Genomic DNA, 27,393 nt, shown 5'->3' on the forward strand with positions numbered 1-27,393 from the left:
TAGGGTAATTTAAGGCATTTGGGGGTGGGGGATTTAATTTAAAGGGTCGGGGGTGGGTTTTAGGGGGTTTTAGTGTGCCGGTTCACGATTTTAACGATTTTCACGATATTCTAAACACCCAAACGGCAACGATACGATTCCCTCCCCCTCCCAGCCGAAATCGATCGTTAAGACGATCGAGGACACGATTCACATCTCTACCCTGCATGTACTTTTCCTCCCCCAACCTAACCCTGCTCCTTCCCCCCCCCCTGCAGATAAAAATATGTGCTGTTCACATCGTAGCTTCCTTTACCCTCTGTGGCGGGGAATAGCAATTTTCAAAATGGCCTTTATACATGGATAAACAGGTGTTAACCCACATAAAAGTTTTGAAACTTACTCTCCCTGAAAATTGACCCCTTTTAGCCTGCTCTTATTTTATACTTTATTTTTGTTTTATTCTTGCAAACACATACAGACAATGAGTCACAAAATAATTTTGATTTTAGATAAAGCAAAACAATATCCCTCTTTTGAAAGGGAAGAAGGCTCCATGGCTGTCTGTGTCCCCCTAAATAAGGTTTGTGTTTAATGTCATCTCCACACCTGGCTGTTGTCTCATCCTCCCTCCTCCTTGATTCCTGGTGGTCATCTTTCCCTTCTTCCTTCCTGGACCATGCTGCTTCTCTATCCCCCCTCTCTTTCTATCTCTGCCCAGCATGATTCCTGGGCTCCTCTCCTTCTCTCTCCTGATACTCACCTTAACCAGGTCAATCATGGATTCCTGTCTCCCTCTTTATCTTCCATTTCTTCATTCCTGGCTCATTCCTTCTTCCCTTTCTTTTCTCTCATATTGTCAATCCTAGTCCCATTTCCTCCTTTCTTCCTTTGGGCCATTCTACTCACTTTTTTGGGGGGGCAGCTCTCTTCTCTCTGTCAGGCCAGTGTCTTGCGTTAGATGAGAGTAGGAGTGTTTTTTCTTGAGTTTTTTCTCTGTTTGGGTGCTGGATCTCTCAGCCTTGCCCAGTAACCTAGTGGGAAGGGGATCAGTGCCTGTCTGGGTGCTGGTTCTGCTTTTGCTTCAGAGTTTTGGATGTTTTGCCTTTTTGGGATTTCTCCTCTGAGAGCCCTGGTACCCCTGGCTTGAGGAATTCAGGATCTCCGCCAGTTAGGTTAGATCAGGAGGTAGGGAGGAATCCCGTTTTTTCTATCTTTGTGTGAAGATTTTTCTGAGTTTTCAGGAGGACATTTATGGTCACCCTTCCTGCCTGAAAAGGGAACATCTGTGGAGAGATGCTGTGTTCCCTGCTACTGGACTTTTCCTATGAAAAATCCTATTGAAACAATTGAAGAAAAGAACTGTGAGTAGGCCCTACATTTCTATTCTGAGGACACCCAACAAGAGTTTTCATCCTGGGAGAGAGAGACACAGGGGAGACTGTGCAGAGACTATAATTCTTATGCCCATCAGTAGTTTTGGAAGGGGCTTTCCATTCCATTTAAGGACACCCTGCCCCTACTGGGAACCTTGCTTGTCTAAACTATAGAGTGTGAATTTCCTTGCTTGATACTGAGACATGCACAGATAAATTGGAGAGCTGTTGTGAAAGTGCCATTTCTACCATTTAAGAACTCTTGACAGTAAAGATTTCATTTTTGCCTCCAGAGTCTTTGAAGTAAATAGAGACCTATTACTACTCCCCCCGCCCCAGGGCAACACACCGAGGCCCACCCCAGCCATCTTGGGCCCTGGAGGACTTAGTCCTCCCTGCTCCCACTGGAAGAAGAACCCTGTCCTGGGCCCTTGGACTGTGTAGGCATGGGAGAAAGTTAAAGTATTGGGTCTAGGACCCCTTGTGTGCCCCTGCCCTCCTGGCCTATAACCGGAAGAGGTTTCAGTTATAAATACTTGCTGTATGAAGTGGATTTCCAAGGATTCCGGGGAGTCCATACATATATGAGATGTCCATACAGATCATTTCTAGTTGTAAATGCCATATAATGTCCATAAGCAAGTAGCATCACCTTATCCCACAGCTGTATTTGTATTAAAATATAGTTTAGTATAAATTATTTTAACTAATACATGAGCTCCTTAGGCATAATTCCTAGTTAGATTAAGTTACAAAATAGTTTTTAATCAGTCCTAGCAAAACCTGAATTTTCTAAACACAGCAGGCCCTCTGGATTTTACTGCCTAGCAAAAAGGCTCCACAAACTGGTTAGGTCAGTTTGTTCGCACTGCCACTTACTAATAGCAAGCTTTGAACACAAGTATAGAGAAACAAAGGACATAAAAATGATGATGGCTTCAGCTGTTATAGTGCCATGCCTGCCTGCTATTGCCATAGGTTATTGACATATGCAGCATGGGTGCCTCATAAACGTTATACAATGTTATGAATGTGCTCTGATGCTGCTTTGTCTGAATATGGTAATATAATTCATCAACATGCAGCATGGCCTTACTAAAAAGAAAATTAATGTACTGCATGTTGCTTGTAAATTAGAAAATTATTGAAAACTGCGGCATTCTAATGGGATGCCTATCATACATGGTAAACAATTTTCCACTTCATCCTGCAAGCCATCTCATGATAACATTTAAGGTGATAGAGATGGAAATCCTATCATGAAACTTTTGCCAGGCAAGCCACAACAGAAATAGAAATTCTCAGATGTGAGGTTCTAACTTCCTTGTAAGTCTAGTTAAACTCAAATCTTACTTTTCTGTGTTTCTCTACTTTTTTTTTTTATGGAAAATTACAGTTAAGGCTCAAGTATCCCTCCATTGTGTAGCTGTTGTGTTAAGAGTTGAGGTGTCGCCCAGTGGAGACCTATTTAGGGTGGAATAAGCCAACAAACTTGCAGGATTTCAAATTCAAAGTCACAGGACTGAATTTAATGTTTGAGCAAAAAATAGGCCAAAAGCCGGCAAGTTAGTTTGCATGCGCAGTTTTGAAACAGCACATCATTTGCTAAAGACTATCGTCTTGTATTGTCTGCAGTGCAAATATTTCACAGAATATCATATAAAAGCAAAATCTCGTGCAACAAGGACTTGGGGACTTTCATCTGTGAGGGCTAAATGTAAAGCTTGGGTAAAATTTCTGTGGATTTTTTTTTCCATACCAGATACTGCAGTAAAAATTAGCCTTTGGCAAATGATGCACTGTTTCAAAATTGAGTAAAGAAAAGTGGTACAGGCCTTTTGCACTTATGGCTGCTCTACTTTGCTCATAACTGAAATCTTGTCCTTAATAAGCTAAAATAAAGAAACTTTAGCCAATGCAGCAGGAGTTTTGGTCCAAGATTAAACAATCACAGGCCAAACATTAGAGTAGAGCAACTTCAACCTATTTCTGCAAGGTGGCTGATAAAATGGCTATCATTTGAAATACATTTCTGAAGAGGTAGTGAAGTGTACATATTGATAAATTAGCAAATACATTTTACATTTGGTATTATTTAACTGTTGCTTTGCATGCAGAGTCTGGGGCTTTTATTAAGTTGTGAGAAAGATTTTGTACTCGCCACTCAGAGAGCCCAGAAACACAGATCTGCTTCTCTGCATGATGGTAGAAATGTTTTATTTTTTAAAATAATGTCTTTAATGTCTAATAATATTTATTTGAAATGCTATTATATTTCTTGTGGTCACTTTTATTTATTATATAATAGACAACTTGATGTTTTATGCTAGATCTTATTTCTAGGGTTTGATAGCAGCTTGAGCCTTTTCCAAAATCTCACTTCTAATCTTTGGGTAATTGGGATGATCCTTAATAACCTAGAAGAAACAAAAGATTGACTGTGAACAATCTGCCACATGTGCATATTAACATTCTTTCCTTATGGCAATAAAAGCTGATGTTCACCATAGATCCACAGAACACACACAACAGTAACAGTACCTACACCAGGTATGTAAGCTTCTCCATGCTCACTTTCTATTCCCGTTTTATGCTAGGGCCAGATTTGAGGATTAGGCAATAATTGTTCAGTGCTTTTTTTGCATATCTCTTAGGGCCTTATTTACCAAGGCTATTGCATGTTTGCGCTGTTAGCGCAAGCCTGCGTTAGCCTGCGAAGGTAGAGCATGCCTGTGCTACCTAAATCGGGACGGAGTCAGCCCCGGAAGAGGAGGAGTCGGGGCATCACCAGGGCCGACTCTGCGAAGATGCTGCGGATGGTGAAAAGGGACTTTTCGCGTCCTACTTTGCGCCCAATAGCTACACCTTCTATGGTGGCGCTATTAAGAACATAAGAACATAAGAAATTGCCATGCTGGGTCAGACCAAGGGTCCATCAAGCCCAGCATCCTGTTTCCAACAGAGGCCAAACCAGGCCACAAGAACCTGGCAATTACCCAAACACTAAGAAGATCCCATGCTACTGATGCAATTAATAGCAGTGGCTATTCCCTAAGTAAAATTGATTAATAGCCATTATTGGACTTCTCCTCCAAGAACTTATCCAAACCTTTTTTGAACCCAGCTACACTAACTGCACTAACCACATCCTCTGGCAACAAATTCCAGAGCTTTATTGTGCGTTGAGTGAAAAAGAATTTTCTCCGATTAGTCTTAAATGTGCTACTTGCTAACTTCATGAAATGCCCCCTAGTCTTTCTATTATTCGAAAGTGAAAATAACCGAGTCACATCTACTCGTTCTAGACCTCTCATGATTTTAAACACCTCTATCAAATCCCCCCCTCAGCCGTCTCTTCTCCAAGCTGAACAGCCCTAACCTCTTCAGCCTTTCCTCATAGGGGAGCTGTTCCATTCCCCTTATCATTTTGGTTGCCCTTCTCTGTACCTTCTCCATCGCAACTATATCTTTTTTGAGATGTGGCGACCAGAACTGTACACAGTATTGGGTGCGAAACCGGCAGCGATCGCACCGCGGTGGTGCGATCGCTGCCGGCCAGCTCAGGACTGCCCCCCCCCTGCTTCGACCCCCATCCCCCATTAGCGCAGTTTTCTAAAGTATTGCAGGCCTGCGATACTTTAGAAAATGAGGCCCTCAGTTTGAACACAGGTTTTGCATCATTTTTTTCTTTACATGTAATTTTTGCTTTTGGAAAAATCCGTACTGATCCAAATTTGTGCAGGTACTGCATTTTTGTGCCATTCTTTTAGGAAACTGATTCTCTAAACTTTTTTCTCATAGACAAAGAATGGGAGAAAGGCCTTAAATTAATTCAAAAATAAATTGAATAAGCCAAACCAAAAGCCATCAGTATGAGGCGGCCATAAAGGCTGATGTACTAAGCTGCAATGCTTTTTTGCAAAAGGGGATTTTTGCAAAAGGATTTTTTGCTCAAAGAATAGCACAAGACACCTAGAAATGCGCAAAAACACAAAACATTTGACATTTTGAAATATATTTTGCTCAAAGTCCCCTTTTGTAAAAGAAACTTTCAAAAGTGAGCTTCACAAAAATAAAAGTTTTGGCATAGTCTGCTACACACAAAAATGCATTTAAATCCCACATTAATGAGCTGGTAGGATGCAAAATCATACAGAGCAGCTCATTAATGTGGAATTTTGTGAAAACAAATGTGAGAAAAAGGCTTCGCTGTTTTGTTATCACAAAAATAGCTGCCAGACTGAGGGAGCAAAATTTTGCATGCACCAGCTTGTAAGGTTAAAAGCCCATGTGAATCCCACCTCCCCTCTCCCCCTCTGTGTATCAAAAGTTTCTGGGGGCTCCATATGGACTCCCCAATTTCCAAACCCCGTCCCCTTAAAGGTCCAATCCCTTGGCCCCCATAATTAATGTAAATTTTCCATTTGGTGCCCTTTCTTCCCCTGAAAGTTTACCCCATCAAAGGGGGTGATCTTCTGGAGTAAGGAACAATCCCCTCCAGTGTCAGCTTTAAAAATGGTGCCTACTGACCTCATTGAGCTTCTAATCTTATCTTGCATGATTGCTAAAAAATGGTGGTAGTTATGATATGGTTTATGTGATCTGGCTATCAGTCAACTGGAAACCAGATCAAGTCTTGTTTTGCCCTACTTTGTCTCCCAAAGCATTCAGATAACAGATGTAACACTTCTTTCTTAGTGGCATGGATGGGATTTAAGTCAATAATCCATGAGCAAAGGCTTCTCTGGCCATTTAGCAACCACAAGATTACCCAAATTGCTTTATTTTTCCATGACAGATAATGTGCACAACATACCTTATGACAAATGTCTATAGCATCCACATACTTTTTATCTTTTAGGTAGTTGAAAGCAAGTTTAAAGCCTGGAAAGGAAGAGGGCACATCTATGAAAAGGAAGGCTGAGAGGAATAACAATTAGCAAGACACATTGAACAAACTATGAATGACTCATTCTTTGTTTATGTGAGATATTCTATTTGCAATGTATTTGCAATATGGTAGCAGTTGCACAATACTATTTGACTGATTAGTACCTCATACTTATGTACCCAAAGAAGTAAGGTGTACCATGGACACCTGAGGTCAGAGCTGATCTATGCAGCATTTTATAAATAATCAATTGATAGTAACAGCAAAATATTTACAATTCCCTTTTCCATTTTGATGTATATAATTCATCCCCCAAATATTCATACTGAAATTTTATGAGGGATACTCTAATTTTCACTATATGAAATAAAGTAACCCAAGGTGCTGTGCTACTCTTCATCAGAATCTGCCCCAGGATGTCTCTATTGTTCATTTATTCATTTTAACAAAGAGGGGATGGGTTTCAAGTAGTTGGTAGTGGTTTGCTGACTATCCACAAATCACTACAGACCCAGTCATTTTCTCCAGTGTGAAACCAGCATGTGTACAGTAAGAAAACCTGCCAAAAGTTATAATTTCTGAAAGAAGAGGAAATGAGGTTTCAGGAATGAGTAACACTTTCCCTTTGCAAAGAGTTTTTATCCATAATCTTCTTTGAACTGGAGACCTGTTGCTGAAAAGTTCTCATTCTATAATTTTATTCCAGTTCAAGAGGAGTAAATATGGGAAAGATCTCTTCCTATTCTGAAATCCTAATTTTGTCTAGTTTCAGAAAATATAACCTATGGAAAACTGTCCTAATCTTGAGTAAGGAATTTTCCAGGGAAATGAAGAGGTAAATAGCTTCCAGATCATTGAGAAACAGTTCCTCTTTTCTATGTAAAATAGTGTCTCTGCAATAAGCCAAGTTATATTTTCTTATACCAAATAAAAGGAGGGTTTTTAAGTTTTTTCCTAGCAAAGTTTTCTTTTACTCATAACTTCCTAGAACTGGAGCATGATTATTGAAAATCAGTTTTGTTTCAGTTCAAAGTGGATTGGGAGTAAGAAAACTTTGGAAAGAAAAATTGTCTCACTTATTTCTAAAAATCTTTATTTTGTGTAGTTTAAAAAAAAAACTAAGTTATGCTAGGATAGGTTAATATTCAAATACTGAATCCACAGAGGAAATCAAAGATGAATAATAGATTGCATTAAGGCTGTATGTTATCCATGGGGTGATATTTCAACTGCCTGAGAGGCTTGTAGGGGTCCTCTCTGCTGCAAGCTAATTTTCAAAGGGAGATTTCTTTTTAAAATTTGGGTGGGCAGAGGAAGCAGGTACTTTATTCTTATGTGGAGTAGACAGTAGTCTAGTGATAAGAGCAGTGGGCTATGAGGTGGGGAAACGAATGTTCAAATCCTACTGCTACTCCTTGTGACCTTGGGCAAGGCACTTTATCCTCTATTACCTAAGACAGGGTACTCAAACTGGTCCTACGGGCCCCCCACCCAGTTGGGTTCTCAGGATATCCCTAATGAATTTGCATGGCCCAAGATGCAAATCTACCGGCTCATTCATCAAAGTGGATTATGGCATGATAATGCGTTAATGCATGTATTAATGCCATAACGCATGTGATAAGAACACTAACGCATGGCGTGCATGCAAATTTTTGGGAGAGGTGGGATTTAGGAAAATGAGGGGCAATATCACACCATTCTAATGTTGGCAATAACTACACCTTTTGTCCTGGCATTAGTCTATGCAGTATGCCTGAAATGGGACTATTGCAGGGTACAATAATTTTCCCATATCAATTGATACTATGTTATCGTATGGTGCAGTAATTCTAAAATTTCCCTAAACACGCCCCTTTTTCTTATTGTGGGCATTATTAATGCATTTTGAGGAATCTAAGGGTTAATTTGTAAGCCCTCTGGGGATAGGGAAAACACCAACAGTACCTGAAAGTTTCTGCCTTGAAGTTCCTGATAGTGAAATATATACTTTAATAAATGTACTTTCACCTGCTTTACGAATTACCCATGTGGCAGTAAGCATGAGGCTTTCAAATGATATCCATGCAATCTAACCCTGCCCCTTCCCCCCCCCCCATACTTTTACCTGCAGTAAGGTGGGGGGGGGGGGGTTAACTTTCAAAGACCCTTTATATGTGGGTAAACCTCCCCATGCATATTTCTCCTATCAAAACAATTGCTGAATAAAACTGGCCAAAAGTTGAGCAGTCACACAAAGACCCACATTTTGAACATCAAAAATACGGACTTTGTTGAAATGGGGAAGTACCTGGAGGTAGAACTAGAAGACTGGGAGAAAATAGGAGAGGTGGAACAACAGTGGGCCAAACTAAAAGGAGCAATTACAAAGGCAACTAATCTATATGTTAGAAAAGTAAACAAAAGCAAGAGAAACAAGAAACCTAGCTGGTTCTCAAAGGAGGTGGCTGATAAAATAAAAGATCCCAAAAAGAGGAACACAAGGAAAAATATCTGGTGAAACTGAGGGAGATGAAGAAAATAATCAAGAAAACAAAGGTCAGGTGGAGGAAAGGATTGCCAAAGAGGTAAATATAGGTGACAAAACATTTTTCAGATATATCAGAGTAAGATCCAAAGTGGTATAGAGAAATCGAAAGAAGAAAAAGATCAATGTGTGGAGAGAGACTAAGAAAAAGTGGAAATATTAAACAAATACTTCAGTTCATTGTTCAATAAAGAAGACCCTGGAGAAGGACCATTGCTAATTAACAAGATGTTGGAAGGGGGTGGAGTATACAAAAATCCCTTTACAGTAGAGAATGTATGGGAAGAGCTAGGAAAATTGAAAGTGGACAAAGCCATGGGGCTTGATGAGGTTCATCCCAGAATACTGAGGGATCTAAGAGATGTGCTGGCGGGTCCGCTGTGTGACCTGTTCAATTGATTCCTGGAAATGGGAGTGGTGCTGAGTGATTGGAGAACAGCGGTGGTGGTCCTGCTTCACAAGAGTGGGAGCAGAGAGGAGGCTGGAAACTACAGGCTGGTGAGCCTCACCTCGGTGGTGGGAAAAGTAAAGGAGACTCTGCTGAAGGAAAGGATAGTGAACTATCTACAGTCAGAAGGATTGCTGGACCCAAGGCAGCATGGATTTACCAGAGAAAGATCCTGTCAGACAAATCTGATTTTTTTTGATTGGGTGACTAAAGACTTGGATTCAGGAAGAGCACTTGATGTGATTTACTTGGATTAAGAAAGCTTTTGATATGCTCCTGCATAGGAGGCTTGTGAATAAAATGAGAAGCTTGGGAGTAAGCGCTAAAGAACTGGCATGGATTACTAACTAGTTGACAGTTAGAAGACAGTGTGTGATGATAAATGGAACCTACTCTGAAGAGAGAACAGTGTTAAGTGGAATGCTACAAGGATCGGTATTGGGACCAGTCTTGTTCAACATCTTTGTGAGTGATACTGCGGAAGGGATAGAAGGTAAAGTTTGTCTTTTTGCGGATGATACTAAGATCTGCAACAGCGTGGACATGCTGGAAGGAATAGAGAGAATGAGACATGATTTAAGGAAGCTTGAACAGTGGTCAAAGATCTATGAACTTGGATTCAGTGCCAAGAAATGCAGAGTCATGCATCTGGGGTGAGTTAATCCAAAAGAGCTGCATGTGATGGGGGTGAAGGGCTGTTGTTGTGCACAGAGCAAACAGAGAGACCTTGGGGTGATAGTGTCTGGAGATCTGAAGACACACCACCCCCACCACCCTCTCATACGTGCACACAAACACACACACACACACCACCCCAACCACCCTCTCATAGACTCACACACACCACACTCTCATACACACACACACACACACACACACTCCCCCCAGCTGTCATACACACACATACCACCCCACCACACACACACCACCTTCTCATACATACACACACACACCCCACCCCACCACCTTCTCATACACACCCACACACAACACCCTCTTGTACACACACACACAAACCCCACCCCACCACCCTTTCATGCATAACCACACACACAACCACCCTCTCATATAAATACACCACACACAACCACCCCAATACCCTCTCATACTCACACACACACACACACACACACACACCCCATCCTCTCATACACACCCACACACCACCCCCACCACCCTCTCATACACACACCCACACAAAACAACCCCCCACCCTCTCATATTCATAAAACACACACACACACACACACACCTCACCTCAATCCCTGGGACTCTGGGCTGCAGCCACTGCGCTTTACTGCTCTCTCTCTCTGCCATGCTGCATTCTGTGCTGGCACCACTGCAGGATCTTTCTTGCTCATCACAAAGCCACGCTGCCACAGGATGCCAGGACCTGTCTTGTGCTGGCAAGGAGAAACCCTGCTAGCACATCATAAAGCCATGTCGCCATGGGACACCAGGACCTATCTTGTGCTGGCAGGGAGACCAGCATGTTACAATTCCATGCCGCCGTGGGACGCTGGGACCTTTCTTTTGCTGGTGGGGAGTGGAAACCCCACCAGCATGTCGCTGCTCCACGCTGCCAGAGTTTGCCTACATGAAGGGTGAGGCGGCTCAAGCAGGAAGGTTTCAGGGGGAAATGTTGCCGCCTGAAGCGACCACCTCACCCTGTCTCATTATAAAACCACCTCTGCTTGTCAGACATACATTGCTCTCCCTCACTCAGATGTTTCTCCCAATGCCCTATTGGTTGGCACCCCAAGCACTTACTCAATTGGTCAGCCCCTTAATCTGGTCCTGATCTAGTGTTTGGAACACAGGATGAAAAAAAATGAGGGAGGCCAAGAAACAATTTGTCCCTGCTGCCAATCAATAAAGGAAATGTGAAGCCAAGGTAACCCCAAAAAGACAATGCAGGATGGTACCTCAATGGCCCAAAAGGAAATGTTCTCTGAATTGAAGATATCCACAGTTAACCTCACATCCATCATGATGTGTTGTTTGCTGCCCTGGACAAAATCATGGGCATAGTATCCATGGTGCACAGGCACCTCCAACTTTAAAATGGGGTGTGCCATGCACCATCAGCTTGGGAAGCTATTAAATGGCTCTCTCCCCAGAATAATAAGTGCTGACACCCACCACTACTGTTCCCTGAATGTGGCAAGCACCTATGACAGGCTTGGCTGTGTAAGGTGCATGGAGGCTGGAAGAACTCTACCACAAAAGGGACTGCATTTCACTCTGTTCTTTTGATGAAGGTCTTCCTCGCTGGCTAGATTCAGAGTGCCTGGGCTAAAGACCAGTGAGCCCATTCCCCCCCCCCCAAGAATGTGACAAGCACCCGTGACAGCAGAAGTCCAGTCTAGGAAGGTTTTATAGAACCCTATGTTCCTTATGCAATTGTCCTGGTGTTTCTGTGAGTCAGAGAGCTGGAGACACTGACTCCTGAAGCTGTTCAGTAGATAGCCCAGGTTGTCCATCGCTGTGCCCCTGATGCTTAATCGGGAACAGGTTCAATTCTCTCTGAAGTTTTTATTGGGTGGCTATGACTATGTACAGCTCAGTGGGGTCCATGTAGCCAGAACTTGATGCAATGACTCTCGTTGAATAGAAAGGACCCCAAGATGGTGAGTGGGCCGGAGTCCAAGGTCAGGATATATTAAGTCACTGAACAGAGCACCCCTGGAATGAAACAAGGAAAGCATGCTCTTCTGCCTGTAGCTGTCATCTTACCCTCAGGCTCAGCCCTCATATGCTGACAGCCACTAGGCCTTTGGCCACACAGGGCCAGTACCGGGGGATGGTATACAAGACACAGTTAATGTAGCCACAAAGATGAATCCAGCTGTACACACTAACAAGTAAGAAACAGAGCAATGAGTTGAGATCTGGGTAATAACTGGACCACCACAGAAAGACTGGAAACACATAAGCACATGCTAGGATAGTATATAACCTAGTTCTAGCAAGGAAAGCAGGCAAGGCCTTTAGTATATATACATAATAAAACATGTAACAAGATGGCCCACGAGAGCATGTGGGACCCATAGAGCAAGTAGGAACATTCAAATCAGCCTAGGAAAACATACTGGCATCTGCTGGTGGGAGGACGAAAGTTCACTCTACCATGAGGTTCACTTAGAACCTGAGCTGCCTACAGGTTGGCAGTGGAACCTTACAACAGAACTGATGGGGGAAAAAAACCTCAAAGGAAGCAGTTTGTTTTTATTTAAAGAAGAAAAGCTGTGGCTTTCACAGCCTCCTTGAAGAAGTGAGTCTCAGCCATTGCACAACATTGACATGCATATCAGATTCTAAAGGGAGTTTTGCATTATGGCCCCTGGACAAGAGCTGTTGCTATGATGGCTAGATTAGACTGAATTGAGGAAAGATTTTAAAAACAATAAAGATGAAAAGGAACATGAACATATTTGGACAACCTGAGGATAGACAACCATGGTTCAGGTGTTACTTCAGTAATCTTCCTCTTATAAAATAGAAGAAATGATTATTAATATTTACATGATTATTGCATTTTTATTTGTGTTATAAACAGCTTTCTGTTCATATTGTTGAAGTAAGGCAGTATAAAAGTATAAAGTGCAATATAATGTGATCTACTTAACTTTATTAAATCATACTAATTTAAACTTCCAGCTCTGATTTTTTTTCAATTGTTAACTAGGAAAGCCAGATTAAGACATGTGTCTTCTTTCCCTTTTGATCTCAGAAGAATGGAAGCAGAAGGAGGTAAAGTGATTTGCACAAACTCACCCTGTGACAGAAGGGAGTCTTTAAACCATATCTCAAGACTTCTCTTGAATGATAGTGCAGTGCTCTGCTTTTTCTCCTGCACCTCTTATAGCAGCAGCAAACCTGCCAGAGGCCAATGGCTTTCAATCAAGTATAAGATGTGCTAACTTTTTTTGTGCTTTGAATATGTATGTGCCTATTTTCTGAATCTTATCAGGCACCAAGAAGATATCTGACATTTTATTTTACATGAATCTTGTAGTATAACTGTTAGTTCTTAACTTACCAATAGCAGGATTTGCTTGACTACTGTATTTCCAAGCCAGCTCATAGTTAGTTGCAGCATCCTTATAGGACTGTTCTTTCTCCATGATAAAACCCATGTATTCATATGCTTTACAACAAGACTGAAAGAAATGTGAAACAGTACCGTATTTCAGTACATAGTTATAGTCTTATCTGTTAAAAGAGATGGGCAAGGGGTCACGTTCTGGGGTGACCTCCCACCCTACTCCTTACTCATCCAAACCCATTTCCTGTTTTTCTTATATAAATTGTTTTCTGGGGCTAAAATTGAATTCTTTCAGCTTTACCCAATTAGATAAAATACCCTCTTCTTCTATTAAACTCTACCTTTAAGATTTTAAATCATTTCCCTGATTCTCCCTAAACACTTTGTTTTGTCTGTTTTGTCTAGATTGTAAACTCTACAGAGCACTGAATGTCTATGTGTATTTCTACAGTGCTGCCCACACCTTGTAGCATTATATAAATGTGTAATAGTATTAGTAGTAGTATATTTTAGTACTGAGACCAGAGTGTAGAATGTATATATGCACTGGTTTTGTTGCGCCTGGCCTGGCGCAGGATTGGTATGGCCCTCTGAGAGTTCCCAGAGGGTGCCTGCCACCAGGAGGCACAGCACACGAGGAGATAGAGGCTAGATGGAGCTTCACCAATAACAGTCTGGGGGCTCTGTGGGTTGAGCCCTTGGATTCCCAGACCGCCTGGGCTTAGGTGGGCCTCTGAAAGTCTCCCGGAGAGGTAGTGGAGAGGTGTGCCCACCAACAGCAAAGGCGCGCGGCCAGAGGAGAACAGATAAGCTAGACCAGAACAGAGAGTACCGGAGACCACTGGAATGGAACAGGAACTGAAGGTCCTCCAGTCAGGATAGGCAGCGCCTAGTGGCCTAGCTTGTAGAAGGCCGTGGGTAGCGTAAGAACAGGTAGGCCTGGTGGTCACAGGAGAAGCAAGGAGAGTGGCCGTATGGAGTGCAAGGGTCTGTATGGAGTGCAAGGGTCAAAGCCAGGGTATTCGTCTGAGGGTGGTCAGTAGCAAACAGAGGTCAGTTCCAGGCAGCGGTCCAAACGTGGTCAGGGGCAAGCTGTCAGTACCGAGTATCAGTCTGAGGAGGTACAACCTGGTTAGTGGAACGTGGAATAGGAAACAGGAATGGACGCTGGAACACAGGAAGGACCACGTGAACACAGGAACGCAGGAACACTGGAACAAGCACTGGAACAAGGAACGCAGGAACACTGGAACAAGGAACGCAGGAACACTGGAACAAGCACAGGAACAAGGAATGCAGGAACACAGGATGGCAACTAGCTTCACACAAGTGTGATGACCCATTTGCCAAGGCGAGGAACTGAGGGAAGGCCCTCACCTTATATAGGATGCTTACGTGATGTCATCAGGAGGCGTCCGGCCCGAGGTTCCCACCCTGGGCCCTTTAAATGAGGGAGCGCCGGCCGCGCACATGCCAAGGGGCGGGGCCGAGGACACGGAGCACCTGAGGGAGCTCTGCTGGGAGGCCTGCGACGACGGAGGCATTCGGGGTAGGCGCTGGGGACGCCGAGAGCTGGCTGCTGCTGCTGGGGAGGACGGAACGGAGCCTATGGAGGACAGCCCGAGGTAAGCAGGCCTGGTCACGGCACCAGTGCGGCCGGGACGCGCAACAGGTTTGGACTGAGTTATATAGCTAGAGTTGTATACTAAGAAAAGTTAAAAACTGCTTACCACCACCCAGACTGTTTTTCTCTGAACAAATTGTATTGTAGCAAATATCTGCATTCTACCTAATGAAATGCTTCTTAATTGACATATAAAACTCGCTTCAAGCTTAATGTTGTGGTATAATTAAAATACTCTGAATTTCTGCCAAAAAAATAATCAAAATGAAATCCTGTGGGGCCAAAGTTTCTAAACAATTGTCATTTTATCACTCTAGAGTAGACATTAAAAGATGAATGCTATGCAGCTGAATATCCCTGAATAAATCGCAATTTAGAAGGATAAGTCTTATCTGGCTAACTTTAGGCCTGCTATTGAGCAGATCTAACTTAAACAGTTAACTTAACTGGTTAAGTTTGAATATTTCTTCTTATCAGGCTCCTCCCTTCTATGCCCCTATCCCACCCCCACTTATCTGGCTAAATGGTGGCTGCTGAATGGAACCGGATATTCAGCCACCACCACTTAGCTGGATTTGTCTGTACTTATCCAGCTAAGTAGCGTTGAATATTGGCCTCCTAGTGTTCTAGTAGGATGGCAGCATTATATGCTAAAAGAATAGCTGTGGGTACAGGAAATCTCCATGAAACACAGCAATGAGAAGAAGGTTAGTCTCTTTAGAGATGGGTAAATAGTACTGATTAAAACAGTTAGATTACCTGCCAGACCTGCTGCAAGGAATGAGATCCAGAAGACAAGGACTGGAGCAAAATCCCAAAGGGCAAAAGAAACCATGCCTGGTAAACAGAAGCTGCCAGCAGAAAGGGGAGGAAGGGGATGCTGAAGAAACTCCTAATGTCCAGTGGCTTGAGAGAACAAAGAAACTATGAATGTGCAGTGACTCATGGGGTCACTGAAACTAAGGAGAATGCAGCTGGTGTGAGGCCAGTGAGACTCACTTGAGGTCTCCACAGTTGAAAAAGTGTACTGCTAGTGTGAGGCCTCTGGGACTGAAGAGTGCCCCTGGTGTGAAATCAGTGGAACTGATGAGTGCTGCAGGTGTGAAACCCAGGGCTAAAAAATGCTGCTGTCAGGAGGCAGGGCAGCCTTGGCCTTAAAAGGAGCAGGAGACAAATGTAAAGCGGTGAAAAAGGAAGAAAGGTAAAGGTAAGAAAAGGAGGAGAGGAGGTAGGGTGAAAAAGGAGAAGGAAAAAAGAGGAGAGGAAAGCAGATAGCTTGATCAGAGTTTCAGATGAGGCCCAAAACACTCCATTCTCAGCAGTGTACACCCTGCCATTCATTGTTTTCTGATTTGTTTTCCTCTGATTCATGGAATCTTCTTATGTTTGGGTGAATATGATAGTAATGATATAGTGTTTTCCATTGCCTTAACAGCTTACCATATTGCTATATTTATCCGTGTGTGTATGGTACCATAATTCCATATGCTAGAGGTGGCCAGCTTTTGTCCTCAAGAGTCACAGACAAATCTGGTTTTCAGAATTTGCATGAGATAGATTCACATATAATGGAGGCAAATCTTTCTCATGCATATGCTGAAAACTAGGCCCATTTGTGGCTCTTGAGGACCAGAGTTGGCCACTCCTGACATATGTTTTACCATATAAAAAGTAACTCACTTTAGTACAATTTCTGCTTTTTTTCTTTTTTCAGTATGGTTAAGTAGGAAATGTCCAAAATTCATTTAGGGGTAATTTGAAAAGCCCACAGTATTGCATATGAACAGTACATATGTATAAGAACATAAGAAATTGTCATACTGGTTCAGACCAAGGGTCCATCAAGCCCAGCATTCTGTTTCCAACAGTGGCCAATCCAGGCTACAAGTATCTGGCAAATACCCAAACACTAAATAGATCCCATGCTACTGATGCCAGTAATAGCAGTGGCTTTTCCCTAAGTCAACTTGATTAATAGCAGTTAATGGACTTCTCCTCTAAGAACTTATCCAAACCTTTTTTAAACCCAGCTACACTAACTTCACTAACCACATCCTCTGGCAACAAATTCCAGAGCCGTGTGTTGAGTGAAAAAAAAATTCTCTGATTAGTTTTAAATGTGCTACTTGCTATCTTCCTGGAGTGCCCCTAGTCCTCCTATTATCCAAAAGAGTAAATAACTAATTCACATTTACCCGTTCTAGACCTCTCATGATTTTAAAGACCTTTATCATATCCCCCCTGCATGCATGTCACAGTTAATTTTTAAAGAGAATACACCTGGGTAGTTTTCTTTTGAAAGTTGCTTACAAGGTACATTGTGTTAAAAATGGTAACAAATATTGATACATGCTATTAGTATAGTAAGCTGATTGAGGGGACAAACAGCATGTGTAGATTTAAAAATTCAGTTCTACATGTGCTGTAAGCAAAATGCACCCATGGTATTACTTCTTTTTAACATGGTTAAAAGTATGCATGAGGAGAAAACCTTACAGACTTTAAGCCATGGTAAGAGGAACAATATTTGACCAGGGCAGTCTAACTACATAAATATCTATTTATCTGGGGTACATTACTCTAAAAATTGTCCTCCTTGTGGATAAAAAATTCCATTTTAGGATTTCCTTATCACAGTAGAACATGCACTGTTAAGAAGTCTGCACTGATGTAAAGGTATGAATCACTTTTAATCTTAGGATTAGAAACAGAAGAGCAATTTAAAACTGCATTTATATCTTCACATGAAATACTATGTAATTTGACAAACCTCATGTCTATTGCAGCTATTGCTTCTATGTGCTGATCAGCATATTAATAGCAGAGTGAGAAATTTTATAAATTCTCTACATCAGGGCTAGTTAATTATCCTGTGCAGCAAGTGAACACTTGCCCAATGGAATAGAAAATGCAGTAGTTGCAAAATCACTGGTGAATAATAGCATGTTAGATAAAACTAAGTTAATTACCTTTAACAGGTGCTGTCCATAGCAACAGGATAGTGAACCACACAAGTGGATGATGTCATCTGACAATGCCAACACATAGTGTTTCTTCCACAGCTATAGAAAAGCCTAGAAGATTTTACTTGTTCTGTGTGGAACTTCCTGTCACTGTGCAGGGCTCCCTCATTCTTGTCCAATAGTTTAAAGAAGCCAACTTTAAATGGGGAGGTGGGATTGAATATGTGGCTGATTTATCTTGCTGTCTGCAGAGAACTATCATTACATAATCAACTTAGTTTTCTCTAATGAAAAGCAGGATGAATTAGCCACACAGGTGAGAATCCCCAGCTAAGGACTGTCTTACAACAAAAAATGTGAAAATAACAAACTGCTAACAGCTGGGCCAAAATATTTTTGTAAGGCAAAGCTCCTGAATACATACATACAACACTTCCAAAGACTGCTTTTATAGACTTCACGTTCTAAAACGTTTGAAACCACTACTATTTTTCCAAGATTTCAGAACAGTTCTCCAAGCGTTGCTATTTGCCAAGATAGATAATACGGGCATCCAGGACATCACTCTCTCACATCCACCCTTTTACATTCCTCAATAATCACAGACAATGGGAGTTTGGGTTTAACAAGGCCGCAGCTTTAATAATAACCTGGAGGCCCGAGCCCCAATAACATTACAAAGTCAACAACAACAATCTTCCAGCCGTCCGCCACTCCTCTAGCAAGACGACTCTCCACCAGCCGCTCGGCTCGCCTTTTTGCCTCCACACCAGATTCAGACTCCAACCACCTTCCAGCAAAGGAGCCAACCCAGTGTGCCACCGCCGCCATCTAGCAAGTAGCCAGGCCTGCCAATGACTCCCGCCACCTTCTAGCAAGGAGTTCACCACCAAAGCACTCCTCAGCAGTACATCTCTTTTAAATCATCCCGTGAATCCAACATCTCATCAATATATAAACAGTGTACCGCCAACATTGGCTCGGGCCATCCGCTGCGACAGCCATCACAATTCAAAATAACAGACAACAATAATAATAAGGGTGGGCGGGAGGGAAAACGGCCTCTGCCTCTCGGAGCAGCCGCGCCACAGAGAAGGACTGTGCCGCGTTGCTCCGAGGCAGCCCCTACCCTAAATTCGAGCACGGCTCGCTGGCCAATCGGGATTGGCCAGCACCGCCTCAGCTCCTCCTTCTGCCCTTAACTTTACCTCACTGGTAGCTATCTCACCTTCTCCTGACCCTAACTCCCCCTCAGCTGCCTGTCCCTCAGATGACCCCTGCCTTCCTGGGCCCTTCACCTCTTCCTATGGCGCCCCTACCCCCTAGGGACCTGCCACCTCCCGAGCATGCCTGGGCCCGCATTACCATGGCCTGCCAGTCATGTCGACTGTCAGGCCCTCCATTACTGCAGTGCCCTTTTCCTTGGCCTCCCCAAATCTACTACCAAACCACTGCAGATGATTCAAAACGCTGCGGCAAGATTATTGACCAACACCAGCCGTGGAGATCACATTTCTCCCATCCTTAAAACTCTACATTGGCTTCCAGTGAATTTTAGAATACTTTATAAATCAATTACCCTAATTCACAAATTCATTCATCATCAACTCCAACTCGACCTCGAAATCCCCTTCAAATTACACTCTTCCAAAAGACCAATTAGAGATATTCTTAAAGGTACTCTGAATTTTCCCCCAACTAAAGCCACACGCCTTTCCTCGACCAAAGTCCGAGCTTTTTCAATAGCAGGACCTTCTATCTGGAATAACATTCCCACAGGCCTAAGATTAGAACCCTGCCTCTCAACGTTCAGAAAAAAACTCAAAACGTGGCTATTTCATCAAGCCTTTGCTGACCCTCCAGACAATCTCTAGTCACCTTTATTCCCACCGAGACAAATTTATCCCCTCCCAGACGAATGGATTGCTATCCGCTCGAAAGATGGACTCTGGCACTTTTAGGTTAAAGCACCTTAAGCTTTAACCCACATCCTTTATTATTATTATGTTACAATACTTCCTGCCTTTTTTCTTCCAGCTATATTTAGCTTCCAAGTTTCTACTCCTTGTTAAATGTAACTTTACCTTATTCTCCTCTATTGTTATTCACTTTATTTATTGCTTCAGTTATCCTTGTTCTATGTAAACCGATCCGATATGGTTATCACTATAAAGGTCGGTATAAAAAAGTGTTAAATAAATAAATAAATAAATATTGCAGATCTCATGCAATAAAAAGTGCTATCGTGCTACATGTGGGTATCAGTGAATAATAGCATGCAGGAGAGAGGTTCTGAAGACTAAATTTAGGCTTTTAGGTAACAAATTGAAATCGAGAACCTCCAAGCTTTCGTTCTCAGAAATGTTCCCTGTGCAATGCACTGGACCCCAAAGGCAGGCTGAATTCCAGAGTCTCAAGAAGAAGGTGCAGGGAAGAGAGCTTTAGATTTGTTAGGAACAGAGTAACATTCTGGGGAAGGAGAAGCCTGTTCCAATGGGATGGGTTCCACCTTAACTAAGGTGGAGCTTGGTTGCTGGCTCTAACATTTAAAAAGGAGAGATCACATTTTAAACTAGGTCATGGGGGATAGTTGATAGTCATTCAGAAGCACATGGTTCAGAGGGTGGTATCTTCAAAAGATACTAGCAACATAGAAGAGTTTGAACATTCTGATACAGAGAATGTAGTAAAGGTTGAAGTAGCCCAGATGGATTTAAATAAAAGAAACACACAAATATGAATGACTCCAAACCGTCTGTATCATCTGATTACAAGCAGGTTGTGAATACAAATACAAATGCAAATAAAATATCTGTATTTGAATGCCAGAATTGTGAAAAATAAGATTAGAGAGTTGGAAAGGATGACACTAAATGAAGATATAAACGTAAAAGGCATCTCAGAGACCTAGTAGAAGGATGATAACCATTGAGAAAATATGATAACAGGGTACAAATTATATCAACATGTCAGGACAGATCAAATTGGTGGAAGAATGTTAAGGATGTTATGTTAAGGATGGCATATGTTAAGGATGGCATAGAGTCAAGCAAGATAAAAAAGAAATGACGGATACTGGACTTTGTGATTTTTGTTTTTCCTTTGCCTTGAACACCAGGACTGTGAATGAGAGTGTCAGTGCATTTTCCTTTTGTCTCCTTCTCCCACTTAATCCCCCACCCCCCCCCTGACTATAGCAGTGGATTGGGAGTTAATGAGACTGACTACAGACATAACCACACCAAGGGCCTGGGAGTTTAAACCTCCCTACCCTGCTGGATGAACCCTGGCACTGTAGTTCCTCTCCAAAGTGAAACACCTGAGGGGGTCTCAGTAGACTCCCCACCTACCCACCTTGCTGACTGTAGAGGACACCCAAATGTAAAAAAAGAAAAAAATGGGAGTAGGATGTCTTGGGGTGGGGGGGATTGAAACATAGGAGAGAGTATTGTTTGAAAACGCAGGGTTTTGGGAAGGGGCATGATGTCACTACCCGATTCAAAACGTTTATTTCTTTTTAACATTTGGGCCACCTCTACAGTGGTGGAGGGATGGGCGGAGTCTATGCAGATCCCCAAGGGGAGTATTTTACAAAAGTGTCCCCAAAGGTGTTTTGGGCTATCATGTCCCTTTAAGATGATGACAGGCCTGTGCAAAAGGGCTGCCATTGTGCATTTTCCTTTTTCTTTTTCCTTTTTCTTATTTTTCCTTGCAGAGTTTTCCTGCGAGAAAAAATATTGCAGGGAGCCACCGTGATATTTTTTCATGGGACAGTAAAATACTGTGGGAACCCCCCTCCCCCCCTTGGTATTTGCCCTGTTTCACGATAATATTGCGTTTGGCAGATTACGGCCTCCCACAAGCTGGCGCACTTACCTCCAGCCCCGGCCCCTGGAGTCCCACCGCCAGGGAAGAACTCCCTGGGCTTACATGTCACATCACTGCAGTCTAGCTGCCTTCTCTGGGCTGCATGCAGGCCCCTCCTCAGGCCTTGCCGCTGATGTGACCTCTGCTCCAGGTTTTCCTAGGGGCACGTGCATGTCGATGCCGGCCCTCTTAAAGGGCCAGTGGTGCGAAACACCTGGAGGTGCCTTCCGATGACCACATCTGATCCAGACTATAAAGGGCCGAATATTTCTCCTACCCAATGCCTTGGCAATAGGTCCAGTACCTTCCGGTAGAGTGAGTTGCCACAGTGTTGTTCCTGCTCCTAGTTCCTTTGTTCCTGTCTGTGCTCCTGAGCTCTTTTCTTCGGCTTCTTCGTGGTCAATCTTCAGCCTTCGGTGTCAACCTCCAAGCCTTCATTGTTCTCTGTTCCTGCCTGTATTGCTCCTCGTCTTGCTGCCTCCTCTCTGCCTCTCGTTTCCCTCGGATGTATCTCTGTGTTGACCTTGGCTTGGACTCTGACTCTGTTTCTACTCTGCCTGCCTTTGACCACTGCTTGGACACCGACTCTAATAGAATTCCACTTGCCCTGACCACCACCTAAACCTGACCCTGTTCTCCACAGCCAGTCCTCTTACTGCTTCTTCCTATGTGCTGGCCTGCAACGAATTCTTCTCTGTGGATCTCCACCACCTCAGAGGCCCACACCTAAGACCATCCCACCCCAGCACCCGAGGGCTTAACCTAAGGGGAACATGGGTTGGTATTGGCGAAGGTCCAGTTGGGCATCTGTTCTCGCCAGCTCTGCCTGCCGAAGGTGGGGGCCTGTGGGGCTCCTCCCCGCAGGTAGTGCCAACTCCCCGTCAGCCCAAGGGTCCACATCCACAACAGATAAAATATTATGGTTTAGTAAATGACCTTCTTAATTGACTAAATATCAATGAATAACAGGTCTCTGTAGTTTTTTAGTCTGCAGGTGGGCATTATTTTAAGTATTTACAGTTACTTATTTCTCACTCCCTCCAATATTTGGGCAGGGTACATAACAATATACATAATATAAAATAAATGAATACATAGGTACAGTAACTTTAAAACGGGCACACAGGATATGTATATGGGCATGCAGCCAGCTGTGCTTAAATTTTATATTGTGTGTGAAAGTACGTGCACTTGTTATAAAATATGCCAAGTACGTGTGTTGTACTCCTAATTTTAAGCTTGTGCACGCATAGCAGCTTAAGTTGACTTTGGGTCACGCAAGTGTGGGAATTTTATAACGGACGCGTGTCCAGCCCATGGCCAGTTTCACCAGTTCGTCCACCAGTTTACCCAGTCTAAAGTCAGGTCCTTCAAACCCCCCTGGTTCTTTAGCTTGCACTTCCCCCAGTTAACCCAGATCCCTCAAACACTTCATGGATGCCTGGAAATAGTTTTCTAAGGACTTACACTTCCTCCATAGCAGAAGTAACTTTGCGCTGAAATATACCTTGGTGTGTGCCCAGATGCATAGCTACTTATGCGCATATCTCTTGGCCCCGTCCTGAAATGCCTATGCCCTACCCACATTATGCCTCTTTTTTCCCCAATATGAGAAAACTCAGGTGAACACATGCATGTGCTAGATGTGTGCCCATGTCCCAATTTTGTCGTGCACCTGGCTTTTAAAATTCACCTTAAAATAAGCATGAATACAGTAACATAAACAAGTACAATCTGCTTAACAATCAAATCAGACTGAATCAGTCATATTGAAGAGCAAGCCCACAAATGCAGTAAAGTAAAAGGCTAAGATGTTACAGAAAAGGCTGCTTTAAATAGAAATGTTTTTAGGGTTTTTTAAACTGTCTTTCATGCTGCTTAAATAAAAGGAAGGGAGTTCCATACTTTAGGCCAGCTATGGAAAAGGCCCTTTCTCTTGTGGTAGAGATACATGCCATATGAGAAGGGATGTCCAGAAAATTTTCACTGGAGAATCGGAGTTTGCGTGTGAGAATATAAATTTTTAGAGTTGAGCTGATTCAAGGCGGGGTTAAATTATTCTGGAGGGATTGAATTATGTCAGCTATTGTGTATTGGCTTCATCATTGCATCAGTAACCAATAAAGTGATTGTAATAATAAGCAGAGGTTTTCTTTTATCAATGTAACATTCAGTTCTGTTACCATTAAGGCCTGAGTGAATCCTTAATTAGTTAAGATCAGTATAGGTTAGTGAATGGGGGAGCAGGTGCCTGGAGACAGGAAATGACACACATACAAGATGGTGGCTGTTGTAGGGACCGGAAGGGACCAGAAATGACATCATGACTGCGCATGCACAATAAAACCAAAACAAAGTGTGCTTGAATCATGCTGTTGTGAACCATGCTGCAGGCAGCCAACTTGGAATGACATCTTGAAAAATGTATTTCCGGTTCCGCTCTGCGCCCTCCACAAGGGCCAAACATGTGCATGACCAGAAATGATGTCATCAAAAAGGGACAAATGAGGTGGAGAGTGTGTGAGGCTATGATGGATGTCAACAGAGGGGTGGGGCTAGGGCAGGAAAAGGGGTAAAGATTAACCCAGAAGTGAATGCTTATTGGCTGGGGGGGGGGGGGGGGGGGGTTCAGTGGGCTGGGCTTAACCCAGAAGTGGGCATGGTCACCTGTCAAAACAAAGTTTGACAAGATGTGTACCCCTTATACTATTATTGTCTTTTAAGGGAAAAGGAGGAGGGCTAGGTGAAGAGAGATTGGAGTGGGATAGTACCCTTTTAAATTAGTAAACACTAAACACTACATTTTCCTCTCACCTTGTTGTACTGTAAGCAGCGAGACAGCAGCTCATTTGCTAAATCATATTTTCCAGATTTGATGTATATATCAGATAACAACAGCCAGCTCTTTTCTAAGTCCTCAGCATCAGACAAAGACCAGTGCATTTTAGACAACCTCTTCAGCTGGTTTCTTGCCCGGGGAGTCTGTTTAAGTATCATGTAGGCTTGGGCCATAGCCAGGATGGCTGCAACATTTTCTTTCTGAGAAAATATTAAAATAAATGTTTCAATAAAGCAAAAAGAAAACAGGGTATGTGTTGGTAAAACTAAGAGGGATTGTCCGTTAATGTTATTTTTAAGGTCCATATTCAGAAGCATTTAGTTGGATAACTCGGAAATTATTCAGCTAAATTAATATTTGGGTACTGCTATCCAGCTAAAATTTGAACGGATAAATCAGGGACATTCTGGGGGCATAACTGGGAGTAGCTGAGTAAGCCAGATAAGTTATCCTGCTAACTATGATATTCAGAGTTAACTAGATAAGTTAGCTGTGCTGCTGAATATATAGGCTGAGTCAGCCGAATAAGTTTATACAGATAACTTGCCAAACCACACAGGGCTGACTAAGGACCTTTTTGTTCCATCAATTCTCTCTCTGCTCTTTTGGACTTCAAATTAATTTGGAATCCACCTGTGCTGGAGCTATGTTAAAATTTAGTCTTAACTGATAATTTCCTTTCCTTGAGTCCTGCTATACCAGTTCAGATATATGAATTTATGCTACCCTGCCAACAGATGAAGACAGAATACACAATTTATCCAATGATGTCACCACTATTGTTAATAGTAGAGAAAAACCACTGTACTGTTAACAAAGCTATGGATAACAAAAACCCTAGACTCATTCAATAAAAAAAACATTTTTTTAAATAAAAGAGAACCTCAAAAACCAAATCATTTTCAAAGAGAACAGTAATACAAATTATATTGAAATGTTAAGATGGATCAAATTGGTGGAGAGGTATATATTAAAGAGGGTATTGAGTCAAACATGATAAAAGTTCTGCAGGAAACAAATACAGTGGATAGAAATTCCAGGTGAAAATGGCAATAAAATAGCAGTGGGGGTGTATTACCATCCACCTGGCCAGAATGAACAAACAGAGAATGAAATTAGGAAGGCTAGCAAAATCAGTAGCACAGTAATAATGGGGGATTTCAATTACTGGTGAATGTCACATCAGGACATGCCAGAGAGGTAAGGTTCTTGGATGAAATAAATGACTGCTTCATGAAACAGCTGGTACAAGAACCAATAGGAGAAGAAACTATTTTAGACCTAGTCCTTAGTAGAACACAGGATTTGGTGCAAGAGGTAACAGTCTTGGAGCCACTTGGCAATAGTGATCACAACATTATCAAATTTGACTTAATAACTGGAGGGAGGACACTAAAGAAATCTACTGTGACAGTATTTAACTTTCAAAAAGGTGTCTATGATAAACTGAGGAAAATAGTTAGGAAAAAAATGGAAGTTGCAACTACAAAAGTTAAGAGTTAATTCAGGCATGGATGTTGTTTAAAAATACCATTTGGGAAGCCCAGACCAGATGTATTTCACGCATTAGAAAAGGTGGAAGGAAGGCTAAAACAACTACTGGCATAGTTAAAAGGTGAGGTGAGAGAGACTTTAATATCTAAAAGAACATCTTACAAGAAAACAAAAAGGATTAGAATGAAGAAAACAGGAAAAAGCATAAACACTAGCAAATTAGATGCAAAGCATTGATATGGAAGGCAAAAGAGAGAATTTGAAAAGAAGCTTGTTATGGAAGTAAAAACTCATAATAAAGACTTCTTCAGGTACATTCGAAATAAAAAGCCTGTGAGGGAGTCAACTGGATCATTAAATGATCAAGGGGTAGAAAGGGCTCTTAGGGATGACAAAGCCATAGCAAAGAGACTAAATGAATTCTTTGCTTCAGTTTTCACTGAGGAAGATGTAAGAGAGATACCCATACCAGAAATTACCTTGACCTCCCAGGTGAATTCTAGACTGGTGTAGAAGAACTCAAGGAAAGGAAATAATCAGGTTAAGACTACATTTCATCTTCTCTATTATCCTGATACAGCAGTATAGATGTATGGGAAATACCAAAGCATCTCCTAATGCAGATGGGAAAAAGGGCTGTCATCAGAATGCTAGCTCCTAAAAGTACATATGACTTAGCCTGGACATTCAGTCTGTAATGCTTGGTGATTTAATACATAAAGAATCAAGTGGCTGCCTTACCACTATTCTCTGAATACACTGTTGATGCCTCAGCCTACAAAGAGACCTGAGTTCTCATTGAGTGAGCATGTAAACTGTTCTTTTTTTTATTTTTTTTTTTATTTAAAGTTTTAAGGTAACAGAAGCGGTACAACAACATAATGCAAAAATATTACTGTCAATCCCAAACTTCTGTCACCTTTACCTTATAACATTGGTCAAACTGAAATAAGTTTTCTTAGTTAAATACACATCCAGGAAAACCAAACTTAATCATACAGGAGTATGTATATTTTACCCCATTCCCCCAGTCCCCCACCCTCCCTCCCCCCATCCCTCTCTAATCAGCAAGATACTATAGGACCTTTTACCCCTCAGGAAAAGATATGGAAGTCCACCAAAGTACTCAGACCAGAAAGTTTATAATCCTTTTCTTCCCTTATATCCATCAGGGCCACTTAATCAACTCCCTAGTCTCATTGTGGTATCTCAGAAGAACTATTCGGCTGGTTAGAAGCTCGATTCCATTCCACGAACAGCTGCCACCTTGCCTGGAATCGTGAAAGTCTCTTCTGTCTAATCGCTGTTAAATGTTCCAGATGATGTATCTGTGTCAG

At 42.3% G+C, this 27,393-nt stretch overlaps 1 protein-coding gene across 1 annotated transcript in view; it reads right to left on the bottom strand.

The window, feature by feature from the left end:
- Positions 1-2,929: 2,929 nt before the first annotated feature.
- Positions 2,930-27,393, bottom strand: part of TTC21A (tetratricopeptide repeat domain 21A) — a 406,154-nt gene continuing 381,690 nt past the window's right edge. The window contains exons 26-29 of the mRNA XM_029588390.1: positions 24,538-24,762; positions 13,264-13,384; positions 6,172-6,239; positions 2,930-3,772 (exon numbers count right to left, since the gene is read on the bottom strand). Of these exons, the coding sequence (XP_029444250.1) occupies positions 3,695-3,772; positions 6,172-6,239; positions 13,264-13,384; positions 24,538-24,762 (492 nt within the window). The 3' untranslated portion in view covers positions 2,930-3,694. The remainder of the gene's footprint in view (positions 3,773-6,171; positions 6,240-13,263; positions 13,385-24,537; positions 24,763-27,393) is intronic.

Source organism: Rhinatrema bivittatum, chromosome 2 (genome assembly GCF_901001135.1).
Source record: "Rhinatrema bivittatum chromosome 2, aRhiBiv1.1, whole genome shotgun sequence".
NCBI classification, from domain to species: domain Eukaryota; kingdom Metazoa; phylum Chordata; class Amphibia; order Gymnophiona; family Rhinatrematidae; genus Rhinatrema; species Rhinatrema bivittatum.